The sequence below is a fragment of the Coturnix japonica genome, chromosome 3 (genome assembly GCF_001577835.2).
Source record: "Coturnix japonica isolate 7356 chromosome 3, Coturnix japonica 2.1, whole genome shotgun sequence".
NCBI lineage: Eukaryota > Metazoa > Chordata > Aves > Galliformes > Phasianidae > Coturnix > Coturnix japonica.
Window position 1 is genome coordinate 55,393,556 of NC_029518.1, and position 18,570 is coordinate 55,412,125.

Here is an 18,570-nt window from a genome sequence, read left to right on the forward strand (position 1 = left end):
TCTGCTCCTTCCTGGAAGGTACAGAGATCAGAAGCCTCAGGGGTTTAAATTCAAACTGAATGTGTGCATCTGACTTTTAAATGCATAAAAGGTAAGATTTAGCTCCAAATTGTCTTCAGGAATGTTACAGGTGTCACGTATGTCTTAAAAACAAGTGAAAAAGATGATGATAATGATATAATGAAACTGCAAAAGCACTTCATCCTGAATCCCTGCACTACTGTATTTATTCCTATAAAAGACCACCCTGCTTTACAAACATTCCTCTTGAAACAATAGCATTACTTTTATTAACTGCTTAGACTTGTGAACCAGAGCTTCCAAAGCTGTCTGCCATAAGTCAAGCCAAAGAAATGCAGATTACCCGGTTTTAATACCCTGCTGTCACTCAGTTATCTTCTTTGAGAGTTTATCTCTGAAGTCTCAGTGGAAGTCAGCAGAGTGCTCTTCTGTAATATGAGGAAGGGCTGCAGAATCACTTGGAGATTAATGTAAGCAAATCAAAGTTGATGCAGCATTCTCTTAAATGGATGTTTTTAAGCTCTCTTCTTCATGGACTGTGTTCATAATGCTGTCATTGCCATGAAATTAATTGTATAGAGCAAAACAGAAAACAGGCATTTAAACTTCAATTTGCTCTCCGTATGCTCCCACCAAACAGAACAGAAAAACTAAAGGAAGGTGAAAAAAAACACAACATGTTGCATGAAGCTTTTGCATTTTTAGCAAGCACTATACTGCAAAATAAATGTTCAGGCATCCTGATCTCATTTGCTACTGCTGCTTCCCTCCGGTATCACTAGAGAACCAAGAGCCCTGCAGCACATGTGATCTGATTTTCTTCACTCATGCTCAGAAACTGCAACCCTCACAAGGGCTAAATTAGATGTCTACATCACATAGCCTGACTATGGACTCTTCTCAGTAAGATATGATAAGATATAAGGTTAAATACATGCTTGAAATTAAGAACACATGGAAATCACTTTCTGTATCAGGGATGCAGACTGGAATTTTCTGCTGGTGCAGAGACAATCATACTTGATGTGCACAGCAGTTTGGTCTCTTTTCCATGAAAAAAATGCTATAAATTCTTTTTTGAAAGAAATTCCATTTTCTTTCCTTTTTTTTTTTTTTTTTTTTTTTTTTTTTTTTTTTTTTTTTTTTTTTTTTTGTATAGGCCAGTATGTTTAATATGTAGTCATGTATCAGAAACAAAGAGATCTTGTGGTTGCAACCTCTGAAATAATCATTTGTTTTAAATTAATCTGTAATCATTTAAGAAAAGCTTTTTCTGTTGGAGTAATGCTTTCTGACCAGCAATGTGATTTACACCTTATCTTTGCTTTGCAGCAGTACATGAAAAGAAGGAAGAAAAAGCAACAAAGGCAGCAGAGCAAGGTAAAAAGAAAACAAAGCATGTTGGCATTATCTCTCTTTAAAAGACAGCTGCACAGAAACAAAAACCTCAGATTCAGACAGCTGGATGACAGCAACCTTTAAATCTGTTGCTCTGAAAGGCTTAAAAGGCTTTTGATAGCAGAACTTACAGATGTTTGTAGCAAGAAGCTTGGGGTGGGGTATGATTTGTATGGATGAGGTATGCCCTGTAGTGTCTGGGAGTAAGAACAACAGAAGAAGTGGATACAAGAGCCATAAGTGTTGATGGGATGTTTTTCAGCTGGTTACTGTCTATGTACAGTTTCCCAAGTCACCCAGAGCAGAAAAACCAATAAATGGTTTAAGGCTCAAGCAAATCTTCATCCATCACCACCAAGATGATAGTGAAGATATAAAGAAAAAGGTTGGAATCTTAAAAAGTCTAGATGAAGAAACAAAGGACAGTGATAAAATAATGCAGTGGTCAAGCAGCTTAGAAAGGGAAAAGACCAGTCAATATCAGCTTCTGAAGTGTGAAAGAAGGCAGAGAGCACATCAACATGAAGCTGCCAAACTTCAGAAAACACATGAGACATGCTGGGTGCTTGGTAGCTGCTTGTCCTCAGTGTTACTGCAAGGACTCCCAGCACAATTGCCTGGGTACAGACATCTCATTGCTTAAATGCTCGACTGACTACTTGGACACAGTTTTCTTGACGCTGCATAGATTTCTATGGGAGTGAGCATGCAGGTAAGGGTATTGTTCCTTACCTCTCCTATAAGGACTCTCATTTCTCCATTATATACAACTGTATTTATTATTATTTGTACATTTTTCAGTATTATATCCTGTATTCTTGCTTCTAGTGTGTTTTTTAAAAAAAAAAATTCTCTGTATTTTATGGCAAAGATCAGAGCAGTAAAATATTAATGAGAGACCTAAAGCTGGTCAGCCTTGGCTTCCTTTATATGATACATGCCCTAATCTACACTGTTTTGCTTCTAACTGCCTATCAAGGTGATTTATGTATTTACTCATTCTCTAATTATCAATTAGAGCCCTAGTGATGAACTCGGCATTTTCAGTCGCACTGGAGTCTTTCTCAAACTTGCAATACACCTTTAGAATAATGTAAATGGAATCATTGCAGCTGTAGCTTCGGTCAGCTGAGCTATTGTTTCTTTCTCTAATTTTTCAGCTTCAGCTTTACTCAGCATTATTCAAGCCAGTATAGGCATCTTGCAGCAGCTGTCAGCTGCTTGTCAGTTGTCATGGAAAATGTTACAATTACTTAGGCCTTGGCCTAGATTTCATTGTTAGTCTGGGTACTGCCATGCTATTTTGTTACTGCACAAGCGCGATCTACTCTGCCTTCCTTCTATTTGATCATCTCATACAGCAGTAAGGTGGCATTACCTGGAATATTTGTCTCTTCTACTATAAACCATCATTAGATGGGATGCTATCTGCACAATAATATTATTGGTGCTATACAGAGCACAGATGGAGCAGTAAAAATCATAGTTTCACATGGCTGGCATTGAGCTGGGATTTCTAATCCATTGGTTGTGATTCCCAAGTTGCTCAGAACTAGGCCAAAGTATTTTCCCTGCCTGCAGTTAGCAGGAGAAATTCTATCTCCTCGTGCCCACAACTGTCTAGTTTTAAAATATCTATCTAAACTACTTCAGCAGATACTTCCATCTACTGGCAGCAGCTCTGTTCCTCTGTAAACTTTCAGATAGTTACAGCCTCTGCTTCTCATTTTTGTGCTCTGTGTGTACTGCCAATACATTGCTCATTCAAAGGCAAATAAGCCAGAAGCACTTTTCAGATGATGTTTTGAATATTAACACATTTGTATTTCTCATGAAACAGTAAAAATATATGGTGATGGAAGCAGCTCTTAGTTGTGTTTTGACTGAATTTTGACTATTCTTAATTATCAGATCACAGGAGTCTGAAAGATCTGAGGAAAAGTGAAGACTCCTTAATAAGAAAAGCTTGAATTTGTGAAGAAATAGTTTTTAAATTGAAGGATTTTTATCCTCTTAGATCGAGAAATGAAATCTTGTTCTGCTAGCTATTGTATACCAGGATACAAGTGAACAAGCAGAGGGACATGGTTAAAATTAGAATTTGTGATATAGGAAAAATATGAAATGTAAGGAGGCTTCCGGCAATGCTTAGAATGCAGACAGCTCTATTCGTTTAGCAGTCAGGATTTAGCTTCATTGTTTCGAATGCAAACAATTGTTTCAGTGATCTGGAACACAGTGTTGTAGCTCCTCTCTTCAATTCCCTGCTGTCCAGAAATGTGCTAGAAGGTTACTGCAACATTCCTGTTTACCAATCTCTCATTAGCAGTAACACAAAATTCTACATCACGTTTCTGGGTGCTGAAAGGAGACAGAGAAGATGAAGAGCTGCCAGAAGTCTCTGGTAAAGGATTGTGCTTTAACTATATTGTATTTGTCTGAAGTGAACAACTGTCACGATGTTGCCAAGGAGTAAGTGCGTTATTAAGGCAACTGTGAATACTTAAAAGAGATTAGGGAAAGGCAAAAGTATTTTCTCATGTTACCCACTATAACTAAGAAAGGTTATATGAGGGGTTATAAGAAATCTAGCATCACTTAAAGCAGGCTATATGAGACTGGTATTTTTATGCTTCTGTTTCATGTCTGCCTGGTACTAGATGAGAACAATGAAATTTTTTCACGTGTGCTGCCAAGCAACAATGGAGTTGAAATCAATTTCAAGCTGTATTTAAGTACATAGGGACAATATTTCTTTAAATACATTTTCCATAGCTGCTTGAATTAAAAATATTTTTTCTAAGTGAATATGTATTATTATATATATTTTTTTTTAATTTTATCTTTTCACCTTTTCTTCCCTTCTTTTTCTCTTTCCTCAGATAAACCAAAGATGAAACATGCGAGTAAGCAAAATATTTAGATATTGCTTCTTCCTGTAACAGATAAATCAATGTTTACTGTATACATGGAAAAAGAACGTGCATAAAAAATCCTGCTGTTACTGAGAATTGGGCAAGATTATGGTAGATAAACTAGAGCTGATACAACAAAGCTGGTATAAGTAGCAGAATCACAGAATCACAGAACTGCAGTGGTTGGAAGGAACCTCAAGAGATCATCAAGTCCAAGTCTCCTGTCAAAACAGGTACCCTACAATAGGTCACACAGGTACGCATTCAGACCAGTAAAAAAAGTTATGTGGAGACATGTGAGTCTGTTTAAGCCAAAGTTTCATCCTGTAACTGTATATTCTTCTGTGACAAAAGGAAGAGACTTTTGCTATGCACTCTTGATAAACCTATTTGCAAAGTGTATTTCTTCTTTTTCACACCAAATTCTTGTTTCCAAATCTGTTAAACTCACTACAGATCTCTCCAAATCTGTTGGGCACTCTACAGGTTTCAACAAAGCTTTTTGATCTCAATATAAGCTTAACACTGGAAATCAGTACAAAGCAAAGCTCTTGTCATGGGACTTGTGCTGCAAGTTATGCCAGACTATGACAGAATCATAGAAATATAGAATTGCTTGATTTGGAATGGATGCTTAAAGGCCATCTAGTCCAACTTCCCTGCAATGAACAGGGACACTTACAGCTAGATTGTGTTGCTAAGTACCATATCCAGTATTTTATTTATTTATTTATTTTAATGGCTTAGGTATCTCTTATTAGCAATGGATGTGCTGTAAGTTATTACCCTGGAAAGGCTCCTGAACATAAAGGGTTTTATACAGGCAGTAAACAATTATCACAATTACCTACTGCAGCTACTGAAAGTTTGAAGTCTGTCTACAAAACATGATACAATTTCCTTCTTGCAAGAAATCTTTCCCCATTTGCAGAAACCAAGAGGATCTTCTTACAAAGCTCTTTAAGATTTTCTGGCACTGAGTTGCTCCTGAGTTTCTCAGTTGCAAAAAAATTTTGCTTCATATATGTTGAAGAGCACTGTGTTACTTTTCCAGAAAATGCCGCTTAATTAATGTTTCTCAGATAATGTGTTTAAACCACTGAAATCATTGGAGAATTAAAACACTCACTTAGCATGGAGAAATTCAAAATCTAAGTCTGATTTTTTTCTGACTAGCTTGTTTGGAATAGACTCATTGGTCCTCCTAATTCTGGGAAAGAGGGGAAATTTAGGAGACATTGGTTTCATCAGACCAGAATCATAATCTCATGTTCTGTCCAAAACAAACCTATTACTTCTTTCCTGCTAGTCAGGTAGTTACTCATCGTATAGTATCCATTAAGGATGGTTCCACCAAGCTGTCTTCACCACTCATCAGCAGGCAGAATAAAAATACTTCTTTGAACTATTTGCCACTATTGTGGTGCTCTCCCCTTTGACATGCAGCTCATGATAGTATAGTTTCAATACGGAGATCCTTGGACCTGCTTAGCATGAATGGACAAGTTCAGATGAGGGAAGTAGACCAGAACCACTTCTCATGAGTCAAAACTTTCAAAGGGTGATTTTTGCCCTACTTAAGAAAGTTGACATAACATACTAGAATATGTAGAAGTTTACACATTGATAGGCATCATAATTAAATCAATAGAAGACATTTTGTGACCTGCCCTTGGTGAACAGAAATGGGTGGATTTTGTACAACTTCCCCAGTCACTGCTTGTCACTGTTTCTTCCAATATACAGATGTAGTCTCTTGTACAATCTACATGCTTCATTCTCTTAGGCTTCATTCTCCTAGTTTCACTCCATTATTACTTCTGAATGCCACTTTGTCTGTACAAATACTTTTTTTACAGATCCTGGAAAAGAGAAAGAACTGAAATATTCAGCTGCTATCAAGGATAAAGGTAATACCATAGGACATAATTGCAGAAAAATGAACAGTATATTCATATCAAGAAAATATCTTGCAATATATTGGATATTTTATTCATAACTTAAGTCCTACAAAGGAATTTATAATACTAGTACAGTAAATTTCTGATAAAATTTTATTAGTAGTACTTGCAGTGCAAATAGATCTTTGCTAATGTGAAATATCTGTAAAACAAGCAAGCAAACAAACAAAAAAAATAGAAGTCCAAACTCAGAATTTAAGAACACTGGTTAGCATTTTGTATTACATGCTGCAGAGTGAAATAAGTGATCTTTGAGAGATCTTTTCTCTTTTATCAAAGTTAAGAAACTTTCATTTCTTCACTTTGTGAGCATGCAATACACATGTAATTGGTATCACAGTTCAGTTAGAAACCAATTATTCAATCACTGGTTATCCCAGAGGGATTAGATGTTAACCTTTTATTACTCTGTCTTGAAGATTAATAAATTATTTTTTACAGAACATTCTAAAGAAAAGGAAGGAAAGAATCCTACAGCTTTAAAAGATAAAGGTAAGAATACACCAAAGAATGTAATACTTGGTTTAAAATCACTCAAAGTAGAATGAAGACATTCATTTAAAAATAATAATCAGAAATTTCATCTTTGAAAAATCTTATCCAATCAACATTTAATTGGTTAAAATTGTATAAAAGATTTACAGAAGAAGAAAAAAAACCAACACATAAATAGAACAATTAATGTTCAGAAGTCTCAAAATTAATTAAATATTGCTAAGACTTTTGGAGTTACAGTTAAGATCTTTCCTAAGAACTTTTTTTCTGAACTATAGAAAATATATGAGGGCAGTCTGACAAAAGGGCAACTGACATGGAAGTGCATATGAAGCAATGGTGTCTCACTGAATTCCTCTATGCAGAAAAAATGGCACCCATTGACATTCACTGACACTTGCTGAACAATCAAGGAGAGTGAACAGTGAATGTGAGCACAGTGAAGCAGTGGGTGGTGTGATACAGCACTGGCAACAGTGATGTTAAAGACAAGCCATATTGCTGATGGCCGTGCATATTTTTACTAACTCAGCATGCAGGCTTTTGTTCATCACTAGCAAAAATGCATTGTTAATGGTGATGACTATGTTGAAAACTAGCATTCTGTAGCTAAGATGTATCAAATAAGTATTTTGTGCTCTTCATATCTGTTGTAGCTTCTATGGAAATAAATAGAAAGTATTACTTTTGGAGCAACCTATGTATAAGAGAAGTCAGTTATTAAAGCTTGAATTGTATGTTTGCATAAATCTGTGGGCATTGTGAGAATAAAGCTTGTGAACATGTGCTTGAGTTGCAGGCTTTTGTGTCTTTAAAAATAACAGTTAAAAACAATTGTCTTCATTTATTCAACCACTTGAGGCACAAGAGTTTGTCTGAATCTTTCTTAAATTCTTTATATTGCTTCCATTTATTTTTTATTTTTGTCACAGTAGATGGTTAGCTCTGCTGAATTTCCTTTTATCCATTATTTTGCTGGGTGCTTTTTGTCCATCCTATTTCTTTCTTCCTTTCTAGAGGTAGGTGTATTGTATTTGAAAGGAAAAGTGATTTAGGTATAAAAATTATTTGAAGTGTTCTTTAGGTTCTTTGGGAAAGAAAATAATAATAATAATAATTAAAATGATCTACTGTATAGATAGGCATGTTAATATTTATTTTTACTTCCATTCATGACATACCATTTCAAACAAAGAAATGAATGAAGGGCCTATCTCAAGAACCATGTGAAACATAAGGTTATGCCACATTTGCATGATTTGGTTATATGGATGAGATCTCTGTATCAATACTCTTCTTCGGTCATGTGAGCCTCACCACTGGCTGCCTATGTTTTACTATTCCCTGAAATGGTTATGCTGGCAAATTAGAATGAACACTTGTGTTGCCATTTATGATCTGCATGGAGGTCAGCTTGTTGTTTCTTTCGAGAGATTACTGTGGTGGAAGATAAAAGAAAATGAGTTGGAGAAGCGACCCAAAATTCAAATTCCTCTGTTTCAAGAGTTTCTTCTGAATCCATGTAAAGGAGTTTGCCAACCCTATGCAAGCTTCCTTTCTTCTCTTCTACAATTGTTTTGGGAGTAGCAAGAAGAGACAGGGAAAATAAATCCTTGAATTTGAAGATTTCTCTGGGATACTCTGTAGATCATGACATTACAGTATTTCCCTATCAGTTTTATGATGCAAATAAAATATCTTCAATCTTATGGTCTAGTTTTATTGGCAATAATTAAGGAGAATGCTGGAAAAATATATTTCCTTTTGTTTTTCTTTTGATTAATGTTATCTCACATATACTTCTGAATTTTCTACTAGCTTTTCAGCTGAAGGAAAGAAGACCATTTAGAATACTTAATATAAGAGCTGATTTTCTGTTGACATGAGCATATTCAAATACTGTGAAGACAAGGAAACTCTAGGCTATAATTTGTCGTGCAGTTTTTTGTTTGATATATTACCCAGCTAATGATAGTAGAAGCTGGTTCATGCAGAATCTCTAACAATAGCACTAAAAAGTCTATGACATATTATATGCAACTTTCCACCAATGTTTCTAAGAAATACGCTTGAAGTGTTTTGTGAGTTATGTTGCATTGTTAAGATGACAGTGTTTGTACTGTACAGATAATGTAAATTCACTCATATTTTGTGTTACAAAATCTGTTTTCCAAACAAATGCTCTTTCTTTCCCTCTTGTTTGCTTCTACCATGTTTTATTATGTCTTTGCATCTTTGCTTATGTAACTTCTGTGTGGATAATAAGTACACATATTTTTATACACAGAGTGTCAGGGGAAATAAGTAGTGAATATTGCCTTTTTTCCATAAACATAATAGCACATTGTCGTTAAATAAACAAATGTACTGATTTACTTCTGCTGAGCAATTCATATGCTTCCTTTGAAGTGAACATACAATGAAATCACATCTTGCTCATAGCATTTGTGTCTTAACCTGTGACATATTTTTTCCCTCTAAACGTAGGAAGGTATTTTGTGACACACCTACATGGAAATGATATCCCCCTCTGACTTTAAAGGAAAGCACTGGAAAGCAGTATTGAGTTACTATTTCCTTCTATTTACATTTACTTATTTGTTTGCATGAAAGCTAGATCTCTACACTAAAGTTCACATACTGCTGTTGCATACTTCAATATCACTTTTTTAGCTTCTGAGCTTCACTCTTGGATTAGGATGCAGGAGAAAAGCAGCAATATAAATACTGGATTTAAGACAATTTCAATCTTTCCCTCTTCTCGGACCAGCAGGGAAGTGGTCTATAGAGTCAAAAAGTTTGAACCACTTCTAGTGAGTCCCTGCTTAAAACTCTCATGATGAAGTTCTGCTCCCTGGAAGGGAAGCAAGATGCTGATCTCAAAGGCCTTGACGTGCAGGTTGGACAAGATGGTTCTCCAGTGAAAGTATCCTGCACTGATTAATGAAGGCATCCAATAGTTTGAGAGTCCGATGTACTGAATTTGTTCTAGGACTAACCAATTGTAGATGATGTACACAAGTGATGAAAAATAACTCCTGGTCTACACTAGTCAACTTGTATTGGTTCATGCTGGTGGCTGAAATAGTGGCTCCTCACCTTTGAAATCACAGATGTGCACAGAGGGTAAATGGTCAAGCTCTCTTCTTCTATAGCCCCTTCAAAATATTTCAGTCTTCACACTGAAGTTTTCTCTGAATCCCCTGAAGGAGCCCACCTTCTACAGTCATGACCAAGCTCCTTGCTTAAGAATTTATCCAGTTGTGGTTTCATTTCCCTAAGGGCTTCAACCGCACTGTAAGTCACCTTTTTCTGTAACAGTTCACACTTCAAGCCAGAAGGATACGTAAGATCACATTCTGGTACTACGGCAGCCAGCAGGGCTGTCACTTGTGAGCTTATTTTGAGATATATCTTATGTAATCATAATCTGTTTATGTTTGTTATTTTTCTTACTGAAAATGTTGTTAATGTTAATCTGGAATAAATAAAGTGGTGGTTTTTTGTTGTTTGTTTGCTTTTGTTTTTTTTCCTAGATGTTTAGGTGTTATAACCTAATAGATGGTGTGTAATTAGATTTTCTCAGCATCGTGTAGGCTCTGATGTTCTCTCACTTAAACTAAACATATAAGCCTTTGAAATTATAATTTTCTCCTGATTTTCTCTGATAAATACACTTAATACTTCAAGAGGCAGTTGCTTTCACAAATATATACGTTTTGTATTTATATTTTATAACAACTGTTTATTTATAGTATGATATGTTTTTTCTCTGTTTGCTGATACTAGAAAAATGCTCCTTAAAGGACAGGCAAAAAATTTGGCTCCAGCCCCTGAGAGAAAACAGAAGAATCCTTTCTTTCTTCAAAAGTTTTGGATAAGGCCCTAAGAATTCCTAATCCTTTGGCATTCATTTATTTGCCTTAATCCTTCCTAGTTTCTATCTAGTGAGGTCTCCACTGACAGATTATTTATATTATTTCTATTACTATCTCTGCTAGTCACAGTTTTACACCCTAAGAACTAGAGGTCTCTAGAGGCAATGTAAATAAAGGTAAAAAAAAAAAAAAAAAAAAAGTCTTGTGCATCTCAAAGACTCAATTATTTCCCTACAGAATCACTGAAAGGAAAAAATCCCAAGAATCCAGAAGAGTCAAAGGAAAAAGGTAAGTAGAGAAGTTAAGAGATTCAGAACGAAGATCAGAACAGTGTCTGAACACTGGAAAAAAGTCTTGAGAAAGCATATGCAAGAATGGATATCCAAAGCCATTTTGGTTCATGTTTAACTTGCTTAATCCTTGATTTTGACATTTGTTCTTTAGAGTCCCCAATAGGGTTGATAGTAACTACCTGGGCTTCTTTTACACTGAAAGATTTAAATTTCTATCCTGGTGGATTTGTTGGCATCCTGATTTACTGGCAAAACAGACACCTACATCTGTAAGGCATGAGCACGTCTTTCTGGCTGTATACACAGATGTCATGGATTGTTTGACAGTGTCTGTTTGAAGAAAACCCTTATTGTTGCACTATTTTATGTATTAAACACTAATAGAAACAGTTATAAGATTTGCGAGCAGGAAAGATGTAAAGGCTATCAGAGATGCAGATTTTGGCAAAGACCTACTGTTGTTGTTTTGGTTTCTTTGTTATTGTTCTTAAAGCTGGAGATATTCCATTGCAGGCTTTATCTGGTAATGTGTGCAGTACTGAATATACAAATAAAGTGATTTAGTTTTTCTTCTGGATTCTACAGTGTAATGAAGCCAGGGTACTGCACAAGAAAGGGATAATGAGAATTTCAGCACATTTCTTGACTCTTTATTACTTTAGCATACAATGCTGAAAAAAAATTAAAGACACGTTTAAGCTTCTAAACTATTTGTTTTGACATAAAATATATGAATATACATTCTGAGGTTGTGTACTGCTTTTATTTTATACCTAGCTTGCCTGTGATTTTAAAAGGCTACATACATGTAGAAAGTGTACCTTTATTCAGGAAATAAACATTATGCCCTCCTTGGTGTTAAAAGAATAACTGAGTTCTTGACCTTTTATAACTCCTAAATCAAAAAATAAAGTTCCCATTTACCTTTCTCAGAAGCCTCTGGCATTCAAGTCCTAATATTTTAACTGCATCTGTGTGGATTAAATTTTTACTTGGGTTCAGCAAAAGAAAATTTTATTAATACTAGCTAGTCCATCAAATTGCTTTTCACTTTGTAAATGATTGTTTTCCATCGCCTGCTTGAAGGAAAGATTAAGATTTGTCCAAATGCAGAGACAGTAATGACATATTGAAAGTTTATTATTTTGCACATCCAAGTCTAAAAGGATGTGTGAAAGACCTCATAGTTTTGTCCTGTTCTTTGTTTCCATGCTGTTAAGTCCATTTAATTATCACATCTATTTTGCTCTCAAAATACCAAAATGTCTAACTTGCATTCTTTTCAAGTGTCATCTTATTTATCTAACCTGACTTGTGATAAATGTTAAATGCTTCTTTCTAGAGACTGCTAAAAGAAAAGATGTGATGCCTCCAACAGTCTTAAAGGAAAAGGGTAATGTTATATCATGTAGATAGGAAATAATGCATTGTCTTTATAGAGCCCAGTGGTATCAATATATATAGCAGTTTCTTTATATTTTTGTATTACAGGATTTTAGTGAAAAAGAGCTATATCTCTCTTCTTCTCCCTTAATAAATCTCATACATTGAAATGAATATCATCTTATATGATTCAGAAATTATAAATTCATATCCTTTAGTATGGTGTTCTTTAACTGCTGCTTGACAGTTAACTGCAACCAATATTGTCTTTGGAAGACTAGTCTACTTGAGTAAGTTAGTAACAGAGCTGTTCCTAAACTCATGATAGACTTTAATGAGTCATAAGTGTGAAAATATAATTTGAAATGCAGTCTTTGACAGGTAATTTAGTAGGAGTTATTTAGTTTAGTTTTCAAACTAATTTGAGCCTTGTATTGAAGTAAACAGGAACACTAATTCCTAACATCTATCTTTTTCACAATTTTGCTTCATCAAGAGTTATGTATATTTGTTATAGTATAAACAGACATAGTATATACTCTTACAGCTGACTTTTCCCATCATTTTGTTTTTGTCTGATATTTTTTTCAGACTCTTCAAAAGGAAAGGAAATGAAAGTTCCAGCTATGACAAAGGAGAAAGGTAACAAACACCTGCTCACCAGGAGTTGAGCAGAGCTCTAATTTAAGACTTAGCTGTGCCATCTAGCAATGGCATCCATTTCTATAATAGTCTTCTGTTAGCTTCTATAATATATTATTTTATTGTGGTTTCTTCTCTCTTACACTGAAATCAGTACTAGTCATCAAACAAAGGTCAGTTGCAAAATATAGTGCACGACTTAGGCATTTTTAGACAGCAATATGACTGTAATTATAATAAAACAAGTACTTTCAGGTTTATTTATTCATATGAACTAAATTCAAAAGAGATATACTTTTACTTTGACATCATTTGAATATTGATTAAATATGACCACCTCATTATAAAACAGGCTCTTGTGCTAAATCTATATAGGATGTAACATGGATTATAACGTAGTGACTTGCTGACTAATAAGTCATTTGAATCGTGGGAACAGTCAATCATAAAGATATATTCATTTGGTTTTGAAGACCACTTAAGATAATTTTACTTCTTACCTTCAGATTTTTCCTAAAGATCACAAGAAATAAAGAGGCAATATTTTCTCTGACAAAGTTGCGAGAGACGACACTTGCAAGTTTTTTAATTGCAGCTGTTTCACAGAGTGTGTAGTTAGTATATAGCTGCATAGTAGAAAACAGCTATTACTTTGTGCATTGTTCTAATTCTAAAGCAATGTAAAGGATTAAGTCCTGCAAGAGTAGCAAGGTATTAAATAGTCTTGACCTCTTTGAAGCAAAGTATGTGAGCTTGGATTGTTATTCCAAGGCCTAGGGCATGAGAAAAATATTAATGTATTATTGTACAATTTCAGCTTACTTTAGTCAACAATGAATATTAAAGTGCTTTTTTTTTTTTTTTTTTTTTTTTTGTGCTCTAATGTTTCAATACAACTTAGCTTTTATATTTGAGCTTCAGGAAACCAAGTCCTATGAGTTTCTGACTAGGTTCTCACAAACACATATATGGAACGTAGGTAGTTTATTGAGGTATTAAGCATTACTTAGACTCTAATATTTTTGAATATTGAAATTCCTGTTGAGTTTCTATCCAATTTCTTTCTTCAACATTCAAAAAAACTTTTTGATTTGAAGACTGATTTATTTAATTGTGGTGGTAATAAAATAAAACATTATTTGTTATAAAAGATCAAATACTATAAGGAAGTAACATAAAGGGGAGCTACAGAAAAGAAGGGAACAAACTCTTTAGCAGGGTCTGTGGTGGTAGAACAAGAGAAAATGGTATCAAACTTAAAGAGTGTAGATTTAGGTTGGATGTAAGGAAAAAGTCTTTTGTAGTGAGGATGGTGAGGCACTGGAACAGGTTGCCCAGAGATATGATGGATACCCAATCTGTGGAGATATTTAAGGCAAAGCTGGATCAGGCCCTGGGCTACCTGATCTAGCTGTGCATGTCCCTATTCATTGCAGGGGAGTTGGACAGGATGACCTTTAAAGGTCCCTTCCAATGCTAAGGATTCTATGACTCTATATCCGCAAGAGTTTTCTAGATGCATTGCTAATTAATTAGATTAAGTGAAGTGCCAAACAACCACTCAGTGGTACAAAAAAATAAAAGATTAAAAAATGAGCTGATTAACTCAGTTTTATCAGCCAGTGTAACAGCTGGCTCCTTTCAAGTTCCAAAATATGTTCTATCAAGAAAGATAACATTTATCTAGTGATTGCTGAATTTCACTGTCTTCATGTGAAGTGGTTTGTGCTCAGAATCTTTGAGAGCAAAACTCTACCAGGAAACAATTAGCTTCACTACCTTGTTTAAAAAAATAAGTGCTAAGTGCTCTTCACATAGTATTTCTTAGGACATATCGCACATAACTCTTCCATTTGGGTATGCTTTTATTTATTTTTCTTTTTTTAACTACAAATTGAAACACTACAAGAGACATAAAAAATCTTGTGTGGTTGTGTCTTATGGCTTTATGGCTTACTGGAGCCAAGATATGAAAATTTTGTGCAAAATAATCAGTACAAGGTTACATTAGAGATATCTGATATTCTTGTGACTGAGAGCAATGGCTAAGACGAAATCTGAAATAGAGCTTATTGGTTTTTGTAATATTGGCAGGATGCTTAGGTGAGCAAAGCCATAGTTCATTGCAGGCTAAAAGTGCTGACTCCACAGAGCCTCTGTCATCTTCCTGAGTGAGATGAGAAATATCGGCTCTGGTTTTCCCTATTGGATAGCATTCATCCTTGCAGGTTACCTTTGGATGTGCTTGATGCCATGCCAGTTCTCTAACTGTAACTGGTATCTCACAGCACTCTGCTTTTCTCTTTGTCTCCATCTGTCTCTATAAGAACTTAAATCATTTGAACTGGATGCTACCTGGCCAACAGCTTTCTTTTTAAGTATTGTTTATTGTAATTTTGTAAAGTGGCTGTTCTGAGCAGAACTGCAGACCATTTAAGATCACTGGAGCAAGAATTCAACAGGAAAATGAAATTTAAATGGAAAGATTTCAGGTTGAATTTATGTACATAGTGACACTTACATTCTATAATAGGATTCAGTCATTTTTCAGTCACCAAAGTTCATGACACAGCAAATCTTATACAAGCTCACTTTGCAGACATTTCAGCTCAGATCTGTGTGACAGATATTCACAAGCCAATTCTAAGATGCTGGGATTCGCATGCATTCAACACTTCCAAAAACAAATACAACTAACTCAGTGACACTGAATACATATGACAAGATATTGACATTTTGTCAGAAAACTGTAACCCCAAAGCACAAAGTGGGATGCTGTGCCTCACTGAACCTCTCTTTCTTAAAAATAATAAGTGACATGTCACATAGATCAGACAGACAGTTTGAGAAAAGCCTTTGTAGGGTAAGCAGGGAGAGTGCTTCAGAAATTTTGTGGCCATTGCCATGTAAAGAAGTGAGTACCATGTAAACAAGAGGTCACCTTTATGAGCACTGATACCTTTTTTAGACAACTAAGAGTACACAAAAAGCTTATTCAATAGACATCTTAGTTTAAAATAGTCAATCAGAAAACCACCAAAAGAAGCTGCTGTGGTCTGTCTAATCCAGTATAAACTGCATTAACTGAAGTGACCACAGTCTAACACCCACTTTGTTATGGCAAACACGTTTTTTAAAAAATGAATGCTGAATTCACAAAAGTTGGATATAGACAATACAATAGAAATTACTCAATAATACAGCTTAAATATAAGGTATGTATATATATATATATATATATATATATATATATATATATATATAATACGTGTATGTATAATAGGTGTATAAAATTTGCCATATGATCCTGCCTATGTGGTCCTATGTGGTCCAACCATTACAGAATCTTATTTCTGAACACTGATGATTAGGAATACTTCAAGAAGGCATCAGAGCTTTAAAACTCATCTGACTGAGATTCACTGCAAGGTAGTAAATTCCTACTGTAAGGCAGTAGTTCTCTGAAAAAATAAATAAATAAATAAATAAATCTTAAATAGATATTAAAAAGAAGAAAAACAACATTAAAATACACAATATTAATGTAAGAAAGAATTAGGAAAAAATAAAGAGGTTTTAAAAAAAAATAAATATATATATGAAGTGTAACTTCATCCTTATAGTTTTATACTTTTTTTCCTGATATTTAGGCTATTTCCTGGAGGTAGAGGCATGCTAGAATTTACATTTCCTCATAATACAAGTCCTCTAAATACATTTATGTAACTTTTTATTCATACTTTTTTGTTCAGTAAAAGACAATTTTGCATAACATTCATTTCACACAATATTTGAGATCAATAATGAGAATTCTCCCTGTGCAGAACAATATGCACCTCAACAAATTACAGATTCATTATCCCTTTGCTTTCTTGCTTACATTTGGGCCCAAGAATATTGCTCTCTTTTCTGCACTGGGCAAGTGAAAAACTGCTCTGTTTGTACTTTGGGCACTCCCTCTGAAAAATAAGAGAGGTAATGAGAGATATGCTACTTATCATGCTGCAGAAAGCCAAGATGTCTTCTTAGCTCTCCTCTGTTCCATGCCTTTTTGCTGTGTTATTAAAAGAAGATTTTTACCAGTCTTCAGAAACATGCTTGAACCTAATATGCAGTAAGTGTCAGGGACCCGCAGTAAGTGTCAGGGACCCACACAGGTGTGGGAGAAGCCAGACTCCTGTAGGTAGCTGGTATTGACTGCCAGTGAAAAGAAGGATCAGACTCCATATACAGTCCAAAGATCTCAGTAATGCACTTGCTCTCTTACTGCTTCTACCCAGTGACTTCATGGGCTGTGGAGGTGATCCAAGTGATCTAAATCCAAAGATGTCCATGATTTCTGTTCATTTTATATCCATATTCCTGCTCCTTTGAATAAGAATAATTTGGAGTCCAAAAGAGTCTGTGCTAAAACAGAACTCACAACACTTGTGCTGCTTTCATTCTAGAAAATGGGTTTATGTATTCTCATTAAGGCATTGCTAGTAATGAAGAAAAAAATACTGCTAACTTTTTTGGATGTTATCTAGTGAATGAAATTTTTCTTAGTAGGTCTGACAGCCAGGTCTTGCAAATTAGGGAAAAAGAAATAGCCAGGTTCTGCAGGGGATTTCAACCACAACATATTCCTTGCCCATTAAGTCATTTCACCAAGCCTGTTCTTTAAAACATGAAACAGAAGAGGAAAAGGGCAGGAAAGGTGTTTTCTGCTACTCAGTAAAAATAATTCTAAACACAGATGCTCTAGACAATTGAAAGGCTAAACTGTCCTTTCTGATGTTCACTATACTGGTTCTTAATGTGATTAAAATTTCTCTCAACATTGGTAAGAGCAATTCTGTACTTTGAAAGACAGGCAAAGAGAAATAAAATATCTGTTAGGAAGACGTGAGAGAGAAATATTGCTTTACACGGTTCATAAGTATTTTAAAACTGTACCTTCTTCTCAAGCTATGAACAGATGGGCAATTTATGGTGGGATGGGCAAAGACAGTATCAACTAGTGTCTGCCAGCTGCTTTGCTGTTGCTGCCTACATGAGGTGTTTTTCACTTCAGCATAATAGCATGCAGTGAGCATTTATCATTAAGTACCTCACATGTGGGATGAGTCTGTGCTTTATATTTGTCTTACTGTAGCTCAAAACTCTACTATCAAAACAAATGTTAGAACTTTGTCAAAACTTCTGCCGACTGTAGCCATACATTTGCTATCTGAAGGTGTGTCAGGCTAAATATACTTTAACTATGCCAAGAGTTATTCAGAGACTGAAAAACCAGACAGGAGAAAGGTTAAATCATAATTAAAGTCAGAACAAAAACATGTCTGGGAAATTAAGTGTCAGATTCTAGGCTGTATGGTTTCTAAAAAGGGAAGTTTTGTCTTAGTGATAAGAGTTTCATATACCTTAATAAAACATGGCTTTTATGGGATGGTTTAAGTAGGCCTATAAAAAGTTCCAGAATCGGAAGCACAGCAGAAATTTAATAGCTGCTGCCTAACTGGGGCATTATTGAATAAATAATTAAATAAACAAATAAACAAACAAACAAACAAACAAACAATATTTGATTAGGAAACAGAAA

General features: G+C 35.0%; 1 protein-coding gene across 1 annotated transcript in view; it reads left to right on the forward strand.

Annotated features, from left to right (window-relative positions):
- The first annotated feature begins 1,359 nt into the window (after positions 1-1,359).
- LOC107311774 (triadin) overlaps positions 1,360-18,570 on the forward strand; it is a 58,250-nt gene continuing 41,039 nt past the window's right edge. The window contains exons 1-7 of the mRNA XM_032443755.1: positions 1,360-1,401; positions 4,302-4,325; positions 6,194-6,244; positions 6,737-6,787; positions 10,906-10,956; positions 12,304-12,354; positions 12,936-12,986. Of these exons, the coding sequence (XP_032299646.1) occupies positions 4,313-4,325; positions 6,194-6,244; positions 6,737-6,787; positions 10,906-10,956; positions 12,304-12,354; positions 12,936-12,986 (268 nt within the window). The 5' untranslated portion in view covers positions 1,360-1,401; positions 4,302-4,312. The remainder of the gene's footprint in view (positions 1,402-4,301; positions 4,326-6,193; positions 6,245-6,736; positions 6,788-10,905; positions 10,957-12,303; positions 12,355-12,935; positions 12,987-18,570) is intronic.